This window comes from Monopterus albus, unplaced genomic scaffold (assembly GCF_001952655.1).
Source record: "Monopterus albus unplaced genomic scaffold, M_albus_1.0 scaffold160.1, whole genome shotgun sequence".
Classification (NCBI taxonomy): Eukaryota; Metazoa; Chordata; class Actinopteri; order Synbranchiformes; family Synbranchidae; genus Monopterus; species Monopterus albus.
Window position 1 is genome coordinate 786,712 of NW_018128040.1, and position 24,852 is coordinate 811,563.

At 41.5% G+C, this 24,852-nt stretch overlaps 1 protein-coding gene across 2 annotated transcripts in view; it reads left to right on the top strand.

The window, feature by feature from the left end:
• Nucleotides 1-24,795, top strand: part of furinb (furin (paired basic amino acid cleaving enzyme) b) — an 88,875-nt gene extending 64,080 nt beyond the window's left edge. For both annotated transcript variants that reach the window (XM_020615235.1, XM_020615233.1), the window contains exons 7-16: nt 7,023-7,111; nt 9,343-9,515; nt 13,405-13,617; nt 15,423-15,523; nt 17,018-17,121; nt 18,561-18,678; nt 18,910-19,089; nt 19,296-19,423; nt 19,991-20,119; nt 21,337-24,795. In XM_020615235.1, the coding sequence (XP_020470891.1) occupies nt 7,023-7,111; nt 9,343-9,515; nt 13,405-13,617; nt 15,423-15,523; nt 17,018-17,121; nt 18,561-18,678; nt 18,910-19,089; nt 19,296-19,423; nt 19,991-20,119; nt 21,337-22,043 (1,942 nt within the window). In that variant the 3' untranslated portion in view covers nt 22,044-24,795. The remainder of the gene's footprint in view (nt 1-7,022; nt 7,112-9,342; nt 9,516-13,404; nt 13,618-15,422; nt 15,524-17,017; nt 17,122-18,560; nt 18,679-18,909; nt 19,090-19,295; nt 19,424-19,990; nt 20,120-21,336) is intronic.
• The last annotated feature ends 57 nt before the right edge of the window (nt 24,796-24,852 follow it).

Sequence of the window (24,852 nt, forward strand, 5' to 3'; positions counted from 1 at the left end):
TGCATCAGTAGGCTGATCAGTCGTAATACATACCAATTGAAAGTTTGCAACAGAAAATAAGTGGGGATTTGTGTGATTTTAAACAGCTGTCTGTAGAGATTACACTTTGTGAACATGGCAGAGGTAAAATAAAATAAGAGACCTGAGGCATTAAAAACATGTGGGGGTTCCAGGGCATGTCACATTCAGTGTGAATTGACACATTTGATAGAATGGGATTCTATCTGCAGCGGGAGACACACTTGAGATGTGCCTAGAAAATGCATCTAAAAATACACTCAGTGTTGATTAGGGGTTAGTCCCATCCACATGAGGTGCAAAAAATAACACAAGGAGAGAGGAATCGAGGAAACATTTTTAAAGACATGTTTCCTTTGATCCATCATCCTTGCTCACGTCTCCTCCAGGTAACCTCCTCACTCCGTAGTGCAGGAATAAGAACTCTAGGACATCCTTCAAGCTCTCAAGTGAGGAACAATCAAATAGAGGAACTGAGATATACCCATACTGCATCTAGCCCATCCATTTCCACTGCAAACCTTTTGCTTACCACAGTCCCCAGCTCGCTGTCTCAGAGAATGAAATAACATAAATACTGCAGCTGCTTGGAAATAGTCTCATATTCAGCAAAGACACAAGGCAAACCATCACTCTTCTAACAAGTAAATGAATGAATGGAGACACAGTTATTGTGGGGAATATTAAAGTATGATACAGCCTGATTAAACAATACGTCCATGCGGTGCTGCCATGGTGATATCCACTGGCGAAATCTGACACTGACCTAAAAAATCTGAGCCTATGCCATTAACACTTTGTGTCTCTGATATAAATCTATCTTTGGATTCAAGTGTCACCTTTAATAAGATGATACAATTTTTGCAATGTAAAATTCAGTGATTATAAATACTGGATGTGTCTGCATACACTAATAAGCTGCACTGTAGGTTGACTTTGTGTGGTTTGTGATCACATTGCATCATGTCCAGAAAGACTGTGTTGCATGTCTACATTCCCCAGTAAATGGTGTTTTGTCCCTGGGAGGAGAGATAAAGCATTACCTCACTCTGTGCCTCTTGCTCTGCTCCTTCTGATAAGACAAGGGAGGTTAGATTGGCAGTGTCAGTAGAGCATCTCTAGTTGAGCAGCCCATCTAAAATGGGCATCTCATTTCTCCATAGCTTATCTTTTGGATAAAGCATTTAGCTCTCGCTGTCCTCCGGCTCACATACTAATGATTTATTTACTGTGATCGTCTTTCTCTGAAATGAGGCTGAACTATTTTTAAAGCGGTTTGTTGTTTTCCCACGTCTCTTGTGCACACAAAGTTGCTCATTCTTTTCAAACTACACACATGCCTGACCCCGCTAGTTGATGCGTCTCGGACACCTCCTCCAGTCTTTTTTAAATGGATATAAAATGGAGGCATTCAGTAAAGTGTCATTTAATTTCATGGACATTTGACAGATTAAATTGTGGCTTTGTAGTAAACTCTTTTGTCTGCTCTGGCATGTCTGAGTCTCCCCGGATATAATAAGATGGCTGGCTGTTTTAGCTGGATTCAGTCCAGGCCAATCGGTCATTCACATATAGTATTCAAAACGGCTGAATCTTGGTGTGTACATCCTTGTCTTGCCCAGCCTCTGGCTCTGTGTTCACTGTTCCTGAATCCTGGCATCACATCTGTGGCCACAGCTCAGCTCCTAGTTGAATTACAGCAGTGCAAATCAGATATGAAAAAAGTAAACTCAGAGCTTCTTTGTTTAATAATCAGAATATGATTTTGATACAGAGGCTCTCAATGCGCTTGTAAGGCAAAAGGAAATAAAAAATTAAAATGTGTGCATTCAAAATAAGTGCAATCAAGTAGGAAAAAGTATAGGAGAAAAAGAGACATATATACATACACCACATTGTGGTAGAAGAGCTTTTAGTTTGAAGGAAAGCCTTAACCTCTAGAGTCCTGAGCTTTGGAAACCCAAGCTGTGCGGTCCTCATATGAGGACGCAGGGACTCTAGAGGTTAAGGGAACCTAAACTTTTTTTGTTTTAAAATTAAAGCCATTGACAGTTGACCCTTGAAATTGCTATTTGCAGTGCAATTCAACTGCAAATGTTTTCACAGTGTAGGCATGTAGCATTCTGGGCTGAGCCATCTGGCCATGGTGCTGACTATGTGTGTTTTTGGCCACTGTGGATAATTGCAGACTCTGTGGTCTGTGTATTAAAAGATTCTGAAGGAACCTATTCCTGCTTGAAATTAGTGCTTCTTCTGTGTTTACTCAGCACTGTTCCACCATGAGAAAAATACCAACACTGCAAAAGAAAAAGTGACATATAAATTGCTTTAATATGTAGCTACACTTCAGTACGTGCCTAAAATTGTTTATCATTTTAAGTATCAAGAAAAATAGCTCAAAAATTGAAACCCTCACTGAATGGCTTCACATTAAAGCAGAGCAGTGACCCACAGCTAGATTAAATTTGCAGAGGAAGCACTTAGTGTCTTGTATGTCTTCGACTATACAGTCGCAAGAAAAAGTCATGGCACTGTTTGCAGTTTTCTGGTTTTCTGTATAAATTGGTCATGAAATGTGATCTGATCTTCACCAAAGTCACAAATATCAAAAAACAATATTTCTCAGCTGATACAACACAAAGTCATGATCTTTCATGTCTTTATTGACATCTCTTTTTGAGAGGCATTGCATTATTGAGATCTCTCTTTTTTTGTGAGGCATGGTTCACATCAGCTGATGCTGCCTTGAGATCACATCACATTTCATGACCAATTTATGCAGAAAACTAGGAAATTGCGAGCACTGCCATTACCTTTTCTTGCAACTGTAGATCTACATTTCTTTTATGTTATCAGGAACATTAAATCTCAAAATATAGTAGGTTAAATTGTGCCGGTTCTGTCCAGAGTAGCATCTGTGCTCAGGTTTAGCAGCAAACCAGCAATGTAAAAATCCTCTGAGTCATATTTTTGTCTGGTTACTTGCAGAACAGAACAGAATTTTTTGACTGATGACTGATGGTCACAATTCAGCACCCACATCGCTGTGTTTCAGCACATAATACCCTGATTGATCTGTGTGGACGAGCTTTTAGAGCCAATCGGTCGGACATTTGTCTGATGCGCAGCGGTGAGCTATAATGTAATGAGTGGGCAAGTCTGTGCCTCTTTAGTGCTCTGATTAAACAATAGGTGCTTGCTAAAAGCTCCGCTTGCCACTTCACATGTAGACAGAGATTTCCCACTGTCCAGAGATCGGCTGGAACCTGATTTACTAAGACATCATGCATCAAGCTGTATACTTCATTAATAATCAGATAAATCAACTGTTTTATATTTGAAAATTGGATCATTCTCTAAAGCTTATTAGTTTGTTACATTATTTGAAGCTGCATTTTGCCATTTATCTCCTTGTAAACGCTGCGAAGAACTGGACTCCCCACTCAGTAAATCCCAGTTTAACCCCTGAGTACAGAACATATATTGTTCTTGAGGGAGTCATCAAGTCACTGTCACCTGCTGTCATTATTACAATATGAAATGAGCTAGTTAGCAGTAAATCTGTGTATTTTAACCCCTTGATAGCAATGATAACACTTTAATTGCATTTGCAGAGTTTTATATCTTACCATATGTTGTGCCTAGGTCCTTCTGTCAGGGAGAAATAAGCTCCTGTCGGGGGGGCTGCTTCTTTAATTCTTGTAGTTATGGACAGCTCAGCTCATGTATTACAAGATTTGTTAAGAAGCCAGATCTAACTGCGACATTGGGTTTTTTTTCCTCACCATCCTTTTATTGTTCTGTGTTTTGTTCTTGATGTTGTAAATTCTAAGCTTGTAAAAAAGAAAAAAGAGCAAAAGAGACAGAAGACAAATTAAATGGAAGACAGCAGTGATTCTCAGCTAGAATGTCTTAGAATGAATGAACAAAACTGAGAATTAGCAGGTGGGTAATATATCACAGAGCTACACAGAGTCTAATCAAGATCCCAGCTGGAGGCGTATCCGTGCTCTGACCCTGTGAAATGACTTTGTCCTCTGCCTCATCATCAGGGAGGTTGGAAGATCAAAAAGGAAGTCATTTTTGACTCTTTCGGAACAATACTGTGGCTGTAATGAGCTTTGTTCTGATAACATTCACACAGCACATCCCAGAGACGGCTGTGAAACTGTGCGCCTCCTAATCAGATTTCTGCACGGTAATCAGGAGACGATCTTAATGACCTGTGCTAAATGCCAAATGCTCATTCTGTTACATCTATTCACTGCCTGATCACAGCGCTTCAATCCCAGAAGTTAACGAAACAAATTCAATTCATTCACTAATTATTACTTTTTTGTCTGGAATGAAGCAAAACCAAAAGGTTTCAATTTGGACTTTTCCTTCTCATGGATCAGCTGATGATGAGGTGCAGTTTTGGAGTTGTAGTGGTTTTCATTTGCGAAGGCTTGGTGTGTTTGACATCTAGACAACACTATAGGGAACCCATCTGTTCTCTGACACTCAAAACTGATTGAAAGTATTAATGAAGGGCACTGAATAATTCATGTACATCGATAACATCATAACTCATTTGGATTGCCTGCGGCCAGTGACTGTCAAGGTAGAGTTAGTTTTAAACAGGACTTTCTATTTATCCTAAGGTTTCACTTCAATCATTTTTAATTGGAAAAGTCTGCATCCTGCAGCCCTGTATGCTGTACAGCAGGGGAGAGGATTTCCAATGTTTTTCTCAGAAACTGAGTGGAAGTCAGGAGCCCTCTGTTGTGTTTAACAGAAGAGGGTTTGCACTGTATATTCACTGTGTTCTCATAGTTTCTCTCAGGTGTGAACATCTCAAAACTCGTACATGCTGTGAACTTGTATAGAAGACCCAGTCACCGATGGAGTACGGAAATTGGATAACTTTACATTCACTGAAAATCTGTTTATTGGGAGCCCAGAAATCAAAATCTCTACGAATCTCCTTCTTCGGGTCTGTGTAGGTGTGTTCTCATGAGATTTGATTGACAGAGCTGGTGACAGAAGCAAGCCACCCACAGGTGTCAACAGATTGTGATACAAAATGTTGCTAAACTGGAATCTGAAGTATATCACCTTTTTACAACTGTAAAATTATGACTTTATACTATAACTACAATATAACCAAGACCAAAATACAATTACATAAATCCCTAATTTGAAAATGCCAAAACTCTTGTTTAGAGAACACTGCAGAAAACGCTGTGTTATTGATGGAGCCCATTGCTCACAATAAGAGGCTGATTTACAAAATGTTTCCAAGGCCTTTAAACATTAAAGTGCAAATGAGACGTCTGGGGAAAAGCACAAAAGCCAGACATTTTTTCACCTTATCCTTAAGTGGCAATTTCACTCTGCACACACTCTAATGCTCTACATAATGAGTTGTATTTCCTCCTATGTGTGATTGTGGCTCTGCAGGTACAGAGCAGTGAAGTTTTTACTCCAGAATTTGCTTGTTGACACTTTGTGCTATGTGGAAAAGAAATCCAGTTTGCTGTCCTCAGTATTTCTAATCGTTTGACATAAACGTCATTGCTGTTTGTGTTGCTGTAAGACACTCTTATAGATTATGGTCCCTTAGATTCCCTCTGAGATTGGTTAGTGAGTAAATACCTGGATGTAATTACATGTCCTTCAGTTAAATAAAGACGAGACAGAAATTATTGTTTTGAACACAAGAGGGAAAGAATGACAATTATTGCTTGGCTTAATTCCAGAGCTATAAAACCCAAGTTAGAGACTTTGGTGTTTTAACTCACTCAGCTTCAGCAGTCACATCAAGGCCATAACCAAATCAGCAGTTTATCATCTCAAATAAACAACAAGCATTAGAGGTCTCATCCAGTTTTAGATAAATTCATACATACTGGATTACTGTAACTTTTGTCTGGTTGTTTCAGAAAGACTTGTAGAAAACCTCAGCTCATTCAGAACGCTGCTACCAGAGTTTTACCAAGAACCAGGAGAACTGAGCACATCACTCCTGTTGTTAAATCCTTACACAGGCTGCCATTCACCTATGGAACAGACCTTAAAGTGCTACTGCTAGTTTACAAATCACTCAGTGGTGTGGGGCCAGAATTCATTTCTCATCTCCTTAAAGAATCCAAACCCAGCAGGGCTCTGAGATCTCGAGGAAGCGGTCAGCTGGTAGAACCTTGGGTCAGAACCGAACAGGGTGATGCTGCATTCAGCTACTACGCTGCACCAAGATGGACCCAACACTATGATGACCTTAAATGTGCCCCAACTCTTGATATTCTCAAAACAGAAGGCTGTTTTCCTGTCTTTGATTGATTTTGTTCCCTGTAGCACTTGGTGCAACTTACAACTTATTCTGTAAATGGTAAATGGACTGTAATAGTCACGTTTCTGCTGTTCTTTGTGTGCTATATGTGCTATCTAAATAGTACTGACTTACCTTCTCACTTGAATTTTAAAACAATTTAAATGAATTTTAGTTTGTGGTGCTTACTGTTATAAGTCTAAAACAATTGTTACCAAAGGTCCATTGGGTTTATGCTTCTCTCTTGACTGTGGAGTATTTCTAGCAACAGTATTGTTAATTAAAAAAAAGCACAGTTCATGGTGTTACAAACAACAGCTCTTTCTTTTTACTGTAAGTATTCAGCTGATTTGTTTTAATGTTCCTGCTTGATGTATAAATTGTTTCTTTAAAGCCCTTCTTTTTATGCCTCTGCGCAGGCTTTCGGGTCGCCCGGCTGGCCCATTCTCCTGAATGTGGTGTCTCAGGAACGCCTCGAGGGAACTTGTTCAAATTTTGCACAAACGTGCACTTGGATTTCAAGCATGAACTGGTTAAATTTTGATGGTCAAAGGTCAAGTTCACAGTGACCTCCCAGCAGTCCCATTCCCAGGAATTTGACTGGTTGGCGGAGGGATACGACCGTGAAGCGGTGACTCTAGTTCTCACTACTTTCCTTTTGTAGACTTTCTCTTTCACTCTTCTCTCTTCCCAGACATGGAACTCGATGTGCAGGAGAAGTTGCTGCTGCAGCCAACAACGGTGTGTGTGGTGTAGGTGTGGCCTATAATGCTAAAATTGGAGGTGAGTCAAGCATAACATCAGAATTTGTATTTAAAACTAGTTTCAAAATAAAGAGAATAGTAACTGAGGTGAGCTTAATATTATTTTAATTACCGGTAGATAGGATATGTATATACCAGCTGATGGACTCCCTGTTGTTCAGATGCATGGGTGAGAGTGTGCTGTAAGGTGCACATTGAATTGCCATTGATCTGTTGCTACTGAGTAGGACAGCTTTTGGTCATTTCCTGCAGGTTTTCCTCTGAAAATGTGTGCATGACTTTAGGACTGTATCTTGCGTGACATAAAAATATACCGTAAAGAACCAAACAAGTGTTAAATTACTCATCTTCAAGAAATGATTGAGATCATGTCCCTCAGAAATGTGAAGAATTCATATTTATTCACAGAGTGAATCTGATCTTCTTTTAAAACAGCACACATTATCACTCTTCCCACCTTCATTTGGCACCATCTTTCTTCCACTTATTAGATAAAAGGCAAGTAAAATTTTGTGTGGTATTTTTTTTTTCTTTTTTTTTTTGGAGTTCTTTGTGATGAGGGAACCTAAATTTAGTGTGGGTTGATGCCAAGAAAACTGGCTTCACAACTGAGTGGACATCTTGTTAGCGGTGTGTAAATCATCTGGTCAGAATAACAATTTTAGGGCTGGCTCTTGTTTAAATACTAATCAAGCTGTCAGCAAGTGCAGTTATGCATTAAGAGGACGCATGGAGAGAATCATTTAAATAAAACCTGTGATCACAAAGTCTGAAATGTTTTTTTTTTTTTCTCTCCTGAAAATATTTGCATTTGATAAAGTATTCCGAAGAGGCTTTTAGTAACTTTTGTCACCAAACAATCCGTCAATGACACGACAGCAGCCAACAAGACCCAGCAGAGCCTGTGGAGCACAGTGCAGTGCCGTTCACAGATGTTACTCATAATTCTTAGACTTTGTCTTCATTACCATTCTTCTCCCGACGGAACCGCTCGTTGGCCCTGTTGTCATGAATTACCCCTCGGTGAATTTGTACACGTCATGGGGTCAGTGGATTGTTTATAAACAGCTGTGATTTGCTCCCTGGTACCCATGGTGAGTGTGTGTGTGTGCATATGTGAACACAAGCAGGCGTGTTTGCAGAGATGTCTAGGTGTGTGTATCCATACTGAACAATGATTAGTGATGTGCCTAAAACTCTTAACTGATCCTGCTCAGTTCGTTCTGTGCTTCCTGCCACCTACTGTACCTGTTTTCAGGTTTCACACACGCACAAACACACACACACACACGCACTCACAGCTGCGTTACTCCCTGCTACTTCAGACTTGCTGGAGCTGCAGGGAACTTGCACAGCAGTGACTTAATAAGGAACCAGCGAGCTGCAGGAAGTTGATGAGAACTGTTACGACAGTGATTATGATTATTGCTGCAAATACAGCCCACGCATAATGATCACCAAGCAAACATTGTGCTCTACGTTGCCTGTTTACCTCGGTGAAGTCTTTTCAGGCTACTAAGTATTCAGACTTGTGTTAACCAGAATCCCCACACCAGCAGACTAATTACTGCTTTGGCCGCTTCTCGCTGGCATCTGTTTGTGCCTCCGGGTTGTTTAGAATGGATTATTGATGTCTTAATGTGGACGTCGTCAGTTGTAGTATTGCATCTGAGGTTTGGGGGGGTGGGGGTGGTCCTCTCGTAGTAATGGACCTTATTTGGGGGTGGTTCATTAAGGCTCAGAGGAGTGATCTGAGGCTGCTCACTTCAAAGGCTCAGACAGGTATGATGAAAGGTGACATTTGGAGCTACCCTGTGGACACACCACTGTATACTCTCAGCTCATTTAAATCTCTGTGTGTGCCTTTTTCTTTTCTGCAGTCTGTTAGATTTGTCTGCCTGCCCTATATGTGTTTTGGAGGGGTCAGGAAATGGCCTTTGTTGGTTTAACAATCAGCTGGGTTTTTGTTTATGTAATGGTGAAACTGTATTTGTATTTGTCAGAGCAGCATATGTGGGTGAAGCTTTTCACAGTTCCTCATTAAAACTAGAATTGTCTGAAGATGCTTTTTGTTTCTCCTTTCTGATTTTCTTTGTTTTGTTTTGTTTGTTTTTTTGGTGAATGAAGATGAAATCTTTTCTCTTCTAGTCATCTCATGCAGAGATGCAGAGCTAAAACACATGATGTGCACTTTCTCCCCAAATTTTCACACCCACATAGTTTCGATAATCTTGCATATTTGTTTTACAGGAGTTCGCATGTTGGATGGGGAAGTGACAGATGTGGTGGAGGCCCACTCTCTGAGCCTCAACCCTCAGCACATCCACATTTACAGTGCCAGCTGGGGACCAGAGGATGACGGCAAGTCGCTGGATGGCCCTGCCAAGCTGGCTAAGGAGGCGTTCCTCCAGGGAATCACCAAGGTCAGTCAGAGCAGAGTCTGGACTCGGATCTTTGCTGTTTCTTATTTACACCGTCACTATCAAACGTCAACAGTCTGATGATACATACAATATTTTTGCAAAGATAACTGGTTGGGATGATATTGATTTTAAGCAGTTGAAGGTAACAACTGTAGGCGCTGGTATAGGTGGACTCAAATCAGTGGGGCAACAGACTTCAGTACAACACCAGGACAATAATTTTTCTAGAGACGCTGATAATCAATGTGCAGCTGGTCCCAGGTGAGTTTTAATTTTTGAAATGCAATATAACATGTTAATGTGTGAGTTTCAGAGGTGCTGGTAGGCGGGCTGTACCTTTGGATAGAACTAGCTGTTTTCCTGTTTTCACATGCTAAGCTAAGCTAACGGGCTGGCTGCAGCTTCATATTTACAGATGTACAAACAGTGATATTGATCTTCTCACTTTGCTCTTAGCACGAAGGCAAATAAGCATATTTCCCAAACTGTTCAACTGCTCATTTGAAGCTAAATATGGAGTCGTTTCTCTCATTTCAAAAAGAGAATGATAGAGTTTGTTGCTCAGCAACATTAAGCCTTCCTGTTACCTGATACAAGTTCAGAAAAGGTCTGCACATTTTTCTATATTCTGTGTTAATATTTAATAGAGCATTTCTCTCTGATGACTGACTGTAGAAAACGACAAACTCAAGGTGAGTTTAATTGCCCAGTGATTAGTGCTGCACAGCTGGATACAATAAAGACTTTAAAGAGTGCTAATTATTAATATTATCTAATGTCATCATTTCTCATGTGTTGGCGTTGCTGCATCAAAAGAAGTCAGTGAAACATCTGTATGATAACTGATCAGCAGCAGCAGTCACTGATGTAGATCAACACTGAGACTCAAAGGCTACAATAATCAGCTTATAAATGAATGGAACTGCACATTTTCTGTGGGAATGTTCCATATATCACATTCTGAAATGGGAAGTGCTCTGCATGTCACAATGTGTTAGCGAGGAAAGAGCTCCTGACAGCAGCACAGTGGGCCCTTTTTGGTTCAGCGGGTGTTCACCTGGCAGCAAGATAACCCTTGGCATTAAAGTGTTATTGTCTGGCCTCTGTAGCCTGCAGCAAAGGCTGCATCAGGTCATAAATTTGATATGATTCTGTCAGCATCATACTGTAGATAGAGTAGAAGCATATATATCCCAGCTTATGAGCAGAGGCCATTTGTGGGATGGAGATTTAGGAATCCATTAAGAAAATTAAATCCTTTTAAAAACACTGAAAAGGCATATTTACAGTCTGTGTTCAGGTCCAATTGAGGTCTCTTTGTACACTAATGATCTTAATTTTTCAGATTAACCACACCAGGGAAAACAGTATTGCAGCAGCAGTGATAAGGAGGCAGAGACTGTGACAAATGACGGGACTTTTGTTTTTGAAAGATTCCAGCGAGCAGAACAGACACAAGCTTTAACAAAAGGAGTAGCAAAACACCGCTGTAGTTAGCAAACACTCAAAATTGGAAACTCATGTTTCTCATGTTCCTTTTTGTGTTGTTTTGTGCATCTGTGGGTGAAATAATGCACATCTGTTTTCTCCACCTTATTAAATTTTTTCTTGCTGTCAACCGTTTTATTATTCCAGCTTTCTGTGTGTGGGATGTAAGTGAGGTCCCTCCTCTTTATTTTATCTCTATCTTTAACCAGATGTAACCCTTCGCTCCTTATTTTGTTCATCAATATGAATATGTTTTCCACCTACTTCAGTAGGTAGGTAGAGAAATCTTAGTTTTATTCTGAACTTCACAATGTCTGCGTTGCCGCTTTCACACATTAACTTTTGAATGACAGGGTGTGATGAATGTTGAGTGGAAATTTGAGTTATGTGTAAATTCTAATAATAATAATACCTTGATTTATTTGTCACTTTTCATAAAACGCTCAAAAACTGCTTCACAGAAGAGCAGATCAAAGACAGCAAGATAAGGTCTAACAAAGAAAAAATAATGAATTCTACATTTATAGTTTACAAGAAGAAATGCATAATAAAATGACAGCAAATGAAAAACTAATTAAAGCCCTAAAAAAATACTTTAACAAAAGACGGCTGAGGTTGCTCTGTATTCAGACGCTGTTTCAGAGCTGTGGAGCCCTGACAGCAGATGCAGTGTTACCCTCTGTCTCTGTCTCCAGCCTGACCCCAGGGACAGTCAGCATCCACTGGTCAGCAGACCCCAGGCTACAGTATGCAACATACTGAGAGAAAGAAGCTCAGCAGTAGTGGAAGAAGAAGGAAGCAACCCCTGCTTTAAAAAATAAGCAGCAAAACTTGAAAATCAATTCTAAAGGCCAGAGGGGACCAGACCAAAATTGAAAAAATAAATGTGCACAAAAATTTCTGCATCTTTTGAGCACAATGGAAGCTGTGTTTTGTACAAGCTGAAGGCGCTCCATCGATTTCTGGGGCATTTCAGTAAATAAAGAGTTACAGTAATCTACTCAGCTTGAGATAAAATAAAATGGGTTGCGTGTCTTGTATCGAATCTGAGCAACGTTTGCCACTTTGCTAAAAATGTTAAGTGTAAGTTTAATCTGAGTCATAAACCACTCTGGGATTTCTCACCTCCTGTTGGCAGTCCAGACTAAAGGAGCCAAATGTGTGCCCCATTTGGTGTGTGTGTGTGTGTGTGTGTGTGTATTTTAGGAGCATACACTCTCACTAGCAGACGCTGCATTGTCATTTGATAGGCCGCTGAATCATATTCAGCATGAGCAGATCTGGTAATTACATTTCTTTTGTTTGTTATCTGATGTTCTGCTGTAATAAGTTGCCTGACATTAAGATGTATTATTAAGAGTTGTGTCTACAGTAGCTCAGTGCTTCTAGAAGACAGCTAATAAGTGACAAGGTGCTTAAGCAGTGCGACAAACGTCTTTGTCAAACCATTTTTCACATTTCAGACAGCTGTTGTTAATCTTTCTCTCTTTTTTCTTTTTTTTTAATCTCTGAACGTGTGTGGATTACAACTATATGAACGTACATACGGTAAAGCAGCTTTAGAAACTATTCAGACCCCTTCTCTTTTTGAACACTTTGTTTCACAGATTTAATTTTAAATGGATTCATTTGGCATTATCCCCATCAGTCTGCAATCAGCAACCTATAGTGACAAAGTGGAAACATTTTTAGAAATTTATTTCAAAAACTTAAATCTCTCATTTACCCAAGTACAAGTATTAAGAGTGTTCCCAGGAGTGTAGTTGTTAGGATGAAATTTACATCTCACTCTAACTGAAAATGTTAAAAAGGACCAGGACTCGAGAGTTCCCATTTCAGGCAGGAAGCTTGAGTGAGATTAACATTAATATAGACAAATACATGAAACATAACCATTCATTCTCACACCCTTCCTGTCTCCTATCTCCCTATTCCCTCCTGTCTTCCTACCTCTTTCCTATCTCCCTTCTTTCCTACACTCTACAGGTGGTACTTGGCATCCACATGCTGAATTTAGACTATTCTAATTACCTTACACAGTGATTCTAAAATCGTATAGCTCCTTATACAGAGGCTGCAATCCAGATATTGTGGCTACATGGATCATTACATACTGCAGGAGAAAGTTCATGCTTAAAATATTTATACACTGTGTTGTACATAAGTGTCTCAGATGTCTCATCTATTCTTGGCATATGACCACCAGTTGTTGCCTGGATCGCAGAATGAATGTTTCAACCTAACAACAGCTGAGGGATGGATGAATGCAACAAATGACAGATGTTTTCACTTTGGGTTTTTGAGAAATGATTGATGGACAAGACTAAAACATTAAATCTACAACACAGTAAAGTGTGCAAAAAGTGAAAGGATCTGAATACTTTTTGTTTCTCTACCACAGGGACGCAACGGACTGGGCTCCATCTTTGTGTGGGCCTCGGGGAACGGTGGCCGGGAGCTGGACAGCTGTAACTGTGATGGCTACACCAACAGCATTTACACCCTGTCCATCAGCAGCACCACGCAGTCCGGCAACGTGCCGTGGTACAGCGAGCCCTGCTCTTCCACCCTCGCTACCACCTTCAGCTCTGGAAACCCCGGGGAGAAACAAATAGTGGGTCTACACTCACACACACTTCAAGCATCTTGGATTTTGTGTAGGATTGTTTTTATACTTCAAATCGTTAGCTCATTGTAAATGTCACCACTGCAAAAATAACCCTACATCTCTTTGCACTGGCTCTACCAGTCGGCTAAAAGCTGATACTGGTGCATCCACAATGAACCCTTTTTGAGTGTAATCTCTCTCAAATCAAAAATAGGCATCAAACTGTCAAAGTCTGAGTGACTGATGTGTAACATGCAGTGAGCAAAGCTGACAAATATTAAGAGATGCCACATGCTTCCTTCAAGCTGCTTGTCAGCTGAAGAAAAGACTTGCCTCAGGGACACAGAATAACATAAATAACCATAAATCTGTCGTTCCCCCCAGAATACACCAGAGGCATCCTGCAGGCAAGCAAACACAGCTCATCAAATGGGTGAAATTGAAGTCATTTTAAAATACAACAGTGGCTTTGTATTATGGCTTTTAACAGTTGTTGTATTAGTGAGATCAAGCTGTTTTCTTTTGTCCAAAACCAGTTTTTATGTTTGTCAAGGGTTGTGTTTAGTGTTTGGTAGATTTGTGTCTAGGCTGTCAGGTTACAAGCAGAGCAGGCTTTTACACTGATCCATTGTGGACTAACAGGTAGCTCATTTACTGGACAGATTTGGTCACTTGTCATCTCTTAGGGTCTCAGATTTGGCCATCAAAAGCCTTTGTTGGAAATAAACTTCTATTCTCACACAGAGAAAGAACTAAATGGAGCTGTTTGCAGAAATAAACACATTATCACAGTGTGGCAAAAAAAATGACAAAGTTCACTGATTGCCTCTCAAGGCACTGTGCTTGACACAGTGTTGGTATCGTCTCAAGGTTTCAGTTAAATTATCAAAATGTGCCATTACAGGACTGTGTACTACTGTGTTACAGCTTATTTTAAAATATATTCTGTGTAGGACTGCAGCCAGCTATTATTTTCATTACTGATTAATCTGTGGATTATTGTTTCACTTAATCAATTGATCACTTCATCTTAACATAAATAATATAGCAAAGATGCCAGTCAGGTTGTTTGTTTGACTGAACAGCCAAAAGCTCAAACATATTCAGCTTAGTATAATATAAAAGTAGAAACCTCTCACACTGGGGAAGCTGGAACCTGCAAATATTAGGACTTTTTTGATAAATAACTCGACAGATAACTTGAATTTAAAAATATTAAAATCAATGCAAATCAATACATGAAAATTCAGTGTTTCTGTGTGGTTTTGTCTGACTCTGAGATCTAACAGTTGACCAGAGCAGCTGCCCGTCCTCCCTTTGTTTACTCTGCTAACATCTTTCTGCGGATAATGATCTTCAGTGCCACAATCTGTCAGGCCAAGAATCGCAGACCTAGAATTTGTCCCTAACCTTCACAGCTCGCCTTGCCCTCTGGCATCTTTATCATTTTTGATGTGTCCTCCTCATGACCCAGACAGGCCTCATTAACTTTCTGGCACTGACAGAGACGGAGAGCAGAGGTGTACCCAGAGTGCTAACACACTTTGTCTTTTCACCACCCGACAGGGCTGGGCTGATTTGGCTGACATTCACAGTCCTGGCTGTGACCCTTTGGCAGCAATTTACAGATCTGAGACTGAACCTACCTGCTGCCACCCCCCTCTGCCCCAAAAAATCTTCCCTGGCCCTCCCCTGTTTAACAATCAACTTCTCTCACTGTGAAACCTCACTCATACTGAAGTGGGAAACAAAACATGTCACATTAAGTGTCTGTGTATCTGTGCACAACTCTCTTGTCTCCTGTTTCCAAGGTGACCACCGACCTGAGGCAAAAATGCACAGACTCTCACACGGGGACATCTGCTTCGGCCCCGCTGGCGGCTGGGATCATCGCACTGGCTCTGGAGGCCAAGTGAGTGAGAGCAGCACACCTTCTTCCTACAACCACCGCAGCTATTTTTGTACTTAGAAAATCATAAAAGTAAACAGTTTTTAAATTTAATTTTACTGCAAATTCAATTTACCTAAATTCCCTCTGAGAAATTCTTTTTTCAGCAAATTAAGCTTTTGAGAATCAGTTAATTAGTGAGACAAATCAGCAGCTGGAGCCCACACAGACATCTGAGTACCTATACGGCTGGTAGTGAAGATTTTCAACTCAACAGTGTCTCTCTTTGTCTCTCTCTCTCTCTCTCTCTGGATTCCAGGTATCAGACTCTCAGGTCTTTGTCAGCAGCTCTAATGTGTTCTCCATTATGGTTTTATCTTTAGTCATATCTCATGTGTGTTAGGTCCTTTTATCAGTCAGCAGTCCTCTCCTCTGCACAATTCTCCTCATTTTCATGTTAGCAGTTAGCTGGCAGGTGTCAGTTCAAATCTACTATCTCACAGTTTCAGTCCAGGTACACATCTTTGGTGTCCCAGGTTTATCTTGACACTCTGGTACCGTTACAGAAGGGCAGTGACTGACAGAACTGAGGTTTAACCTATGTACACTACGTATGAGCCACCACCCCCCACCCCCGGTCCGCACCCGTCCTGACAGATGCTAGTAATAACACGGTAGCTAGTTTATCAGATTGGGAGATGGACTCATTCAAGTGTTATGGCTATATGCTGTTTCATTATTTTCTCCCATTTGCTCATTGCTGAGGTGACATTGAGTGGATGTTGGGAAGGATCTTGTTCATTAATAACACATGAGAGGATGTGAGATGTTGAATGTTGATGCGGAGAGTGGCAGAGGTGATGCGCCACAGTGCAGTTCCGTGGTTCTGTTTGTGTTGCACCCAGTATGCAGTGTGATTCATGGTTTGATTATCTTAACCCACAGAGCTGTTTTGTTCTTATTGGTGACTCTGAGGCTTTTCCAATGAATTCCTCTCTGCCGTGCCTCTTAAAATCCATATTTTAAAAAACTTTTTTTTAATCAGTGCTTTTTCTGTGCAGTAACTGACCCCATCTCCCAGGCCTCATTAGAAGCCGTCATTACAGAGAGGTGTAGACACAGTCCTCCCTGGAATTATATCCACTGTTTTACTGTGTTCCCTGACCTTTCAGCACAGTAGGCTGTAGTGTACCTTTAATACTGGTATTTTATACTGTGTGAAAACCATAAAGGGAGCACATACCTTTGTTGTGGTTGACTGACATATCCCTCAGTGCTTCCTTTACATCATAGTATATGTACATATGGCTATACACACTGTATATGCTCATCTGTATCACATCACAGTTTCCTGACCTCTTTCATAGCTCCTCACGTTTCCTCTGCTGTAGTGTCATACAGTTGAAGTCAGCAAAACCTGTCTTATCTCATAACCTGCATAATGCAGAAAATATCTCCAACTGTTAAATGACAGAAAGTCAATACGGTTACTCTGCTTGCCTTCCTGTGTCTGTGCAGTATGAACCTGACCTGGAGGGACATGCAGCACCTGGTGGTCAGAACGGCCCAGCCCGGACACCTCGGCGCCGGAGACTGGAAGACCAATGGAGTGGGACGCAGAGGTGAAGACTGGCCAGTACAAATCAAACATATACAGTATTATATGGTGTTGTATTTGTGCCTCAGTCCTGATTAATTCCATTTTAGAAAGCAGAAATTGATTCTGTGCCCAGTAAATGTATTTGCCCGTTTGCCATTATACACATAAACACACATTAATAACCTCTGTCACTCAGTTTCCAACTCTCTGCTCTGCTGCTTCTCCCAAAGCTTTGGGTACTTTTCCTACACAGCACTCACTCACCCTGAAAGAACTTTACAGTATGCCACAATTTCAGCCAGTCGAAACATCGGGGCAGTATTGGTCATTTGTGATTAGGCTGTTTTGTTTCCAACCTGATTGCTAATAGGATTATCAGTGAATAGAGAAGTAGGGAACCATCGGGAGAAAGATAGGTAGACCCACCATACCCATATGTACCCTGTACTGTAAGTAGTTTACAGTTTTGGTTACATACCTACTGTACCTTTATGAAATCCTGCATACTGTAGTTATCATAGTGGGGAACTTGCCAACCTCTGCCAGATAAGCAGTAGGTAATTAAGCTGACTGACTTGATAATTGCCAGCTACATAGCCATGGCACTATAATCATTACAATCCAACTGAAATTTAAATGCATTTCTGCAACAGCATACATACCTGTTGGGGAAATCACATGTCCTGTGTTAGAGTCCAAAAGGGAGAAACCTACTGTATATTTGATATATTTTGCTTTCATGATAGCGCCCTCTAGTTTTGCATGAGTTTGTCACAGCATCGTTACGCTTCCCTATACGTACATAGATGAGAACTTCACATTACATTGCTGTAATATTTTCTCCTCCATCTTAAGTCTATTGAAAGAGCAGCCAACCCTTCAGTGGGGAGAAGCACACTGCTAACATGTTAGCTAGATGGCTGATTCGCTGCTGAGCCGCGGCACTTTAGACAGCATGCAAATGTACCTGCCTGTTTAGATGCTGTCCTGACAGCACACTGTCTGCCCATGACTTGTAAGCTACAGCACAAGTTTGTTTACCTCATCCCTCTCCTTCTTCATCTTGTGGCTCAGCCTGCCAGCTGCTGTCAGTCAGACACAGACACCGACACACCCTCTAGCCGGCTGAGTTGAAAAGGAGCATTTCTGATGAATACCCTAATACCCGTTTTTCTTCTTTTATAATATTTAAAGATGATTGACAATAAATATAAACAAAACATTATTTCTGACAACTTAATGCAGTTTCAGTTTAATGTCATTTCTGATCTTTAACAGGCTCACACTTTAAGTCACTATTTCTGAATTACATGTATCATGGCACATTCAGGAATGAGGCACATATACTGTATAATGCCATAGTTTTACTGTGTAGAGCCCTGATTGATCCTAATTGCTTTTTCTGCAGTGGTATCTGTGTCACCAACCTTCAACCTGTCTGTCTTTATCCATCCATCACAGTGAGCCATTCATACGGTTACGGGCTCTTGGATGCCGGTGCTATGGTAGCTCTGGCACAAAACTGGACCACAGTGGGGCCACAGCACCAGTGTGTTCACACCATGCTCACTGAACCAAGGTTAGAGGTGTGGATTGGAACTGTGTGTGTGCTCATCTGTAAGCTGCAGTTAGTTTTTGCCTCATAATGAGCACTTACTGTTCAAGAATGTTGCTCCGCCTGATAGATGTCACTGCATTCTCCTTGGAGCAGAGACGGTTGCGTAAATTTGCAGCACAGTTCTATTGTCTGTGTCCATTTCTGCAGCCACGCAACATTAACCACTTTCCCCTTTACTTGTCAAACCTGCAGAGATATCGGGAACAAGCTGCTTTTCAGCAAGAGCGTGGATGCCTGCTGGGGGCGACCAGAGTATGTCAGCTCTCTGGAACACGTACAGGCTCGCCTCACTCTCTCCCACAACCAGAGAGGGAAATTGGCCATTCATCTCATCAGCCCACTGGGTACACGCTCCACCCTGCTGTTCCCCAGGTACACAGGAAAACACACCACTATACACACCAACAGCCAGGCCATTATATAAGTCTCTCATTGTCTGTGTCTCTTTCACACTCACAGACACACATAATGTGTTTATAAATACTCCCACAACTATATTCTGTGAGAAAAACACTTCCTGCATACAACAGAGAATAAATACAATCACATCACACAATCACAATCTTTCTTTCTTTCAGGCCCAATGACTTCTCCTCAGAGGGGTTCAACGACTGGGCCTTCATGACCACCCACTCATGGGACGAGGATCCTCAAGGGGAATGGACCCTGGAGATAGAAAACGTAGCAGCTAATGGACGTGACTATGGTAAACCCCGTTCATCATCATTCATTGTCCAGTCTGGCCACATCAAACCTGCATTCATGCCAGTATTCACTGCCCCCTCATCAGCTCTACACTTCTCCTTTTTTCTGTCAATTTCCTTATTTAAACACAGTTTGTACCAGTTTCGGTACCAGGGGAGCAGCACTCTTAACAGCTTAACAACTGCTAGGCAAGAAAGCGGCAGACAACCTACTGATTATCAAAACCTACGAGATTTTTTTTTTCCCAGCCATCAGGCTGCATAATCTTTCAAAAGGTAAATGGCAGCATATTGTCAGGAATAGTTAACTCATTGGGTCCTAGAGTTTTTCTGTGGCTTTATTTACTCAGACCAGCAGGAGAAACGAGCTGGGAGCACATCTCTTCCTCCAGTGGTGTTGATCCTCCTCCAGTGTTGTCTTTTTTTTTTTTGTCCGCTCCAATCACTTGTTTTCTCTCCTCCCACCTGTATATCCTCTTCTCAGCCAGTTCACACTGTTCCCTCACTGAGAAGTGCAAAATTGATTTCTCTCCCACATTTGAATACTCCCCTACTCTCACCCCCCGCAGGCACACTGGGTCAGTTCACCCTCATCCTGTGGGGCACTGGACCCAGCATAATAAACCCCTCATCATCCGACTTCCCTCGGCCATCCAACAATAGCTGCAAGACCTTTGACGCTCAGCAGATCTGTATCGGTGAGATCATCACACAAACTGAACAAGAGCCACTCATGTTGAATGGGTTCATTTGTATTAGCGCTGTCATTGTTACAAAACAGGCTTTAGGTCAGACTGTGTCGGGTGTTTCAACTTGTGAAAAGCGAATGTTGTGAATACAGATTGCCCATTTACAAGCCTCTCGTGCATCTGTTTACACACAATTTTGCACATTGCCATATGTCACATTAGTTTGGATCGGCGCGTGGGACGTATGGAGGAGCAGCAGGGGAGATTAAAACTGCGTCAGCGCAAGAGGTGCTACGTTGTCAACAACTGCTGAAAAGGATGACTGCCTCACTGAAAGGCAGATGAGGTCGGAAGCTTCTTTCCGCTTCCAAGCCTTCAGACACTTTCTTCTTAATCATTCCAGACATTTCAATAATTCACTTCAAATCTGCATTTCAATGGTTATTGGTGAGGCTTTCCTTTACCAGTCCTAGCTTTCCAATAACCTCCTAGAAATGAGCTGGAATGTTCCTAGAAAGGCCTTGGCAATAGGGAGGCAATTATATAGAGAAAAGGGACATAATGTTAAATTGCTATAACTACATTCACCGCTTGTGGCCTTTTAACAAATTAACTGTTTTGCCTGTGTGGTTATAAATTAATGTAACACCGTGCAGACAGGCATACAGTTCAACAACTACAAAGAATAAGGTTTCTAACAAATAAATGGATATTTACATGGGTTTACTGGGCCCTACTTTTTTCAGTCATGAAGATTTTAGCAGTTCTTTCAAGGAAATCTTTTGGACATCTGCTTATAGAACGCACTCTTATGATAATCAATAATCTGCATCTTTCAAACATTTTCCAAACATTTGATGGTTGCAGCTTCTTTTTCCTTACATTAAACAAATATGTTGGTGTTTCAGATTATCAGTCAACCAAAGGAAAAAGCTATTTTAAGATAGCACTTCGGGCCTTGGGAGATTGATGGCATAGTTTCACAGCTTTCTGGCCTTTAATAGACCAAACAATGACTTGATTAATGGCAGTACCTTGATAATCAGCAGATTAATCAATAATGAAAATAGTTTGTTGCAGCTCTAAAGAGTACACCGGAGTTATTTTTTCCAAGGAAACTATGAAGTAGTTTATTATTTAGAAGTGTGATATTTGTTGACACCAGTTTCACTGTTTGTTGGTTTGTATGAGACTTAACCTGCCTTGCGCTGTGATCTCCCATCCAGAGTGCAGCCCCGGCTTCTCTCTCTTCCTCCAGGGTTGTGTGAAGTTGTGTCCACCGGGTTTCACCTCAGGGCTGCAGCTCCTCAACTTGTCTCTGGAGAATTGGGTCGACTTGTCCTCAGTCCAAGCCTGCCTGCCCTGCAACCCCGCCTGCCTCACCTGCTCTGGCACCGGACCTACAGACTGCCTGTCCTGCCCACCTCACAGCCACCTGGTCCTCACCTCCTGCCTGCACCAGAACCAAGTCCAGAGAAAATCCCCTCTAGCTGGGGGACTCCAGGGTGATGAAGCCCAGCCACAGGGGGAGATCCCAGCAGCAGGTGACAATACCAAGGAAGGCGAAGAACCTCCGGGGCTCAGCATAGCTCCATCCACTCGGCTGCCTGCTGCTGTGGCCATGCTCAGCTGTGCCTTCATCCTGGTAGCCTTCGTCGGGGTCTTCCTCTTGCTGCAGATGCGCTCAGGTGGTGCTTCTTTAGGCTGGAGGACCAAACTGCCCTCTGTGTATTCAGAGACAAGGGGGGAGCGGGTGGGGTTTGGTTTTGGCTTCGGCCAAGGACCGGAGAGGAAGGCAAGGATATGCTACAAGGGGATCCCCACCGTGTGGGGGGATGAGGACATGATTGCCTACGAGTCTGAATCAGACAGCGAGGAAGTGGATGGCCACAGCGAGAGGACCGCTTTTATCAAAACACAAAGCTCTATCTAGCTGAACCTGCAGGAGAATCACACAGGCTCAGTCAAAAACAAAACGCAGGCCTTACTGTCCCATTAGCACCCCAACCAAATGCATTAGAGTCAGCCATGTTTTTCATGTATTTTACATTTTTGATTTTGTCAGGTGTATTTATTATGCCTTTGACTCTGCAACAAATTTAAGGTATTATGCAATTATTTCACTTAATTTTACTAAATAAGCCACTTTACCATATTTGTCCACTCTATTAAAGGAATATTCCAGCAATTTAACATTGTACCTCCATAAAGTTATGGGATTACAAGAGATGGATATTAAAAAGAATGGTCAAATCACAGAAACCTACATTTCCCATAATGCAGCCCAGTAGCATCGTTTCTTAGATCCCGCTGCCTGATAAATGTAGGCTTTGTGAAAAAGTCAAAATAACCTTGATGACATCATCAGGTTTGTTTTATCAGACTTGGCAAAACTAGTCCAGCATCCCACAGGACGTACAGTATACGTACATCACAGGCTGTGATAAGTGACAGAACCTAGTGTGAAATGGGTGGAGTGGCCCTTTAAGCCAGTAGCGTGCATTACTTTATCACATATGTATGATTTGTCCCCAACCCAAACACCTGGCCACCAGCACAGGCAGATTTCAAATAAATTGGCTCTTTATATTTATGTCAGACAGTGGGCCAGAGATCATGAAGTTGACGCGCTGTTTATTACTAGCAAGAATGCGTTAGATTGAAGATTTCTGCAGCCTACTGCAACGGCATAATAAAACATCCTGCAGGCAGTTTGAGAAGCAGAAAACTGTGATAGATGCTGTCTCCAATCAAACCACCGCAGCACAGACATACAGTATCTGAGATATCAGTCACAAAAATCTTATTGACTTCTACAAGAAAACACACTTTTGAGTGAAATAAAAAAAAAAAAAAACCCTTGGCCCAAAGCCGCTCGGCTGACCCTTACAACGTTTTTTTACTTGATTGATACTGGTAAGAAATATGATCATTTTCTCTTCATTTTCCCCACAGAGTACATATTGATCTCGGATCTTCTCTTTCTATTGTGAGCACCATACATTGGCAGTCAAGCTTCATGTCCAATCTATAACAGTGTAGACCTGTCGCTACACAAGCTGAATCAAAGACTCTGGATCTAAAAGCCAGAAATAACGGAACAGATCTTGTATCGCATTTTCTACGTTTGTTTTATATCCTTTCTTATTTAACTGACAGTGGATGTTGTGGAGATCAGTTTCACGATGGAATAAAAATGACTTTGGCTGTTGCATAGATTTACTGTCTTTGCTGCCAGATTTCAACATTTTTAGGGGTTTACGCATCTTAAATTCAGCCCCTTCCACACAAACGCCACACGAGAGCAGATGGTTCATCTTTTCTTTATGAACATATATCATTGTTGCCAGTTTGTTTCCTTCACTCCAGGCGTTGAGCTTTACTGTCTTCTGCCTGCTATCCAGTTAGTGTCTAGACAAAAAGCCTGAAAGAAACCTTTTTTCCTCAAGCTTCAATATGGCAGGCCCCTCAGAGATTAAATTAAAATAAATAAAAAAGGTTTGCACGCATGCAGGAAAACAATGCCAGCCTGTATCAGCTTTGTTCATTAGCAGCTTTCCCCTGTTTCACCTTTTACAGTGGCAGGATGTAACCGAGTTCATGGGTGAAGGTACATTCATTCTGTGGCCCATAATTAGATCTGCCGGGAGAAATCGCTGCACATTTCAGTGCCCCTCGGATGCAACATGCTTTGCATTATAAATGCTGTATGTGCGAAAATAAACGCGTGCACGAATCGGATCATATAGTTAAGAGTGGATGACTCTGAAAGGCTTTTATCTCCTCATTCATTACATGGTTCTGTGAGCTCCTTTCATTGCTTTTTTCTGGATGCCCTTTAGCTTGTATTAATTAGCTGCCATGTACTGTACAATGCTGCCTGCTAACTAGACTTGGCAACAAGAAATGTTAGATTAATTAATACAACATACACAAATCAGATCCACATCAGCTGATTTCACACTGAGATCAGCTGGTTGCTGAGGTTCCATTCCCATTATTCCACAAGGCCAAACATTATTTGTGTCTGATGCTAAAGCAGACTGTCTGCCCCCCATCCCTGACATTGCAGGAGATGTTGAGAAATATGGTTGGCACCAACAGAGTCTAGAATAAAATGCAGAGGCTGAGTGGCCCCAGAGTGCCTCCACAAGCATCATAGCACCACCAGCAGACACACACACACACACACACGCGCCTACAAAGGCTTCCCTCCACCTATACAGAGCACTGATCACTTTCTGGCCTCAGGCGTCCCTGGCAACACATTTTATTTGTGTGTGTGTCCCTGATCCATGTTTACCTGGAGACCAACCACCGACAGGTGAAGAACTGGAAGTGAGTGATGTGTCTGACAGCAGGTGAAGCCCTGGACTCTACTGCTCACACTGACTTAACGTTGCCCCCTACTGACTGAGGATTAATCAAGCTCTTTACTGATGCAGAGAGACAACCAGAAAATACACCAGGCACTAGCACATTAGAAAAGGATTCATTAATTATAATAACTTTGAGGACAAACTTTTTAAAAACAAACTTATCTTTATTTACTCCATCTCTTTTGTAACTCTACTGCAGTTTTGATCCATCATGAATAAAAAGAAGTCACTGCCTTCATATATTACCTCTGAATTAACAAAAACAGCGCTACAACAGGTATCACTTATTTAAAAAAAAAAAAAAAAGCCATTCACACAGAGACTCAGGCGCACACGGAAACAGCAGGACAGAAGGTTATGACA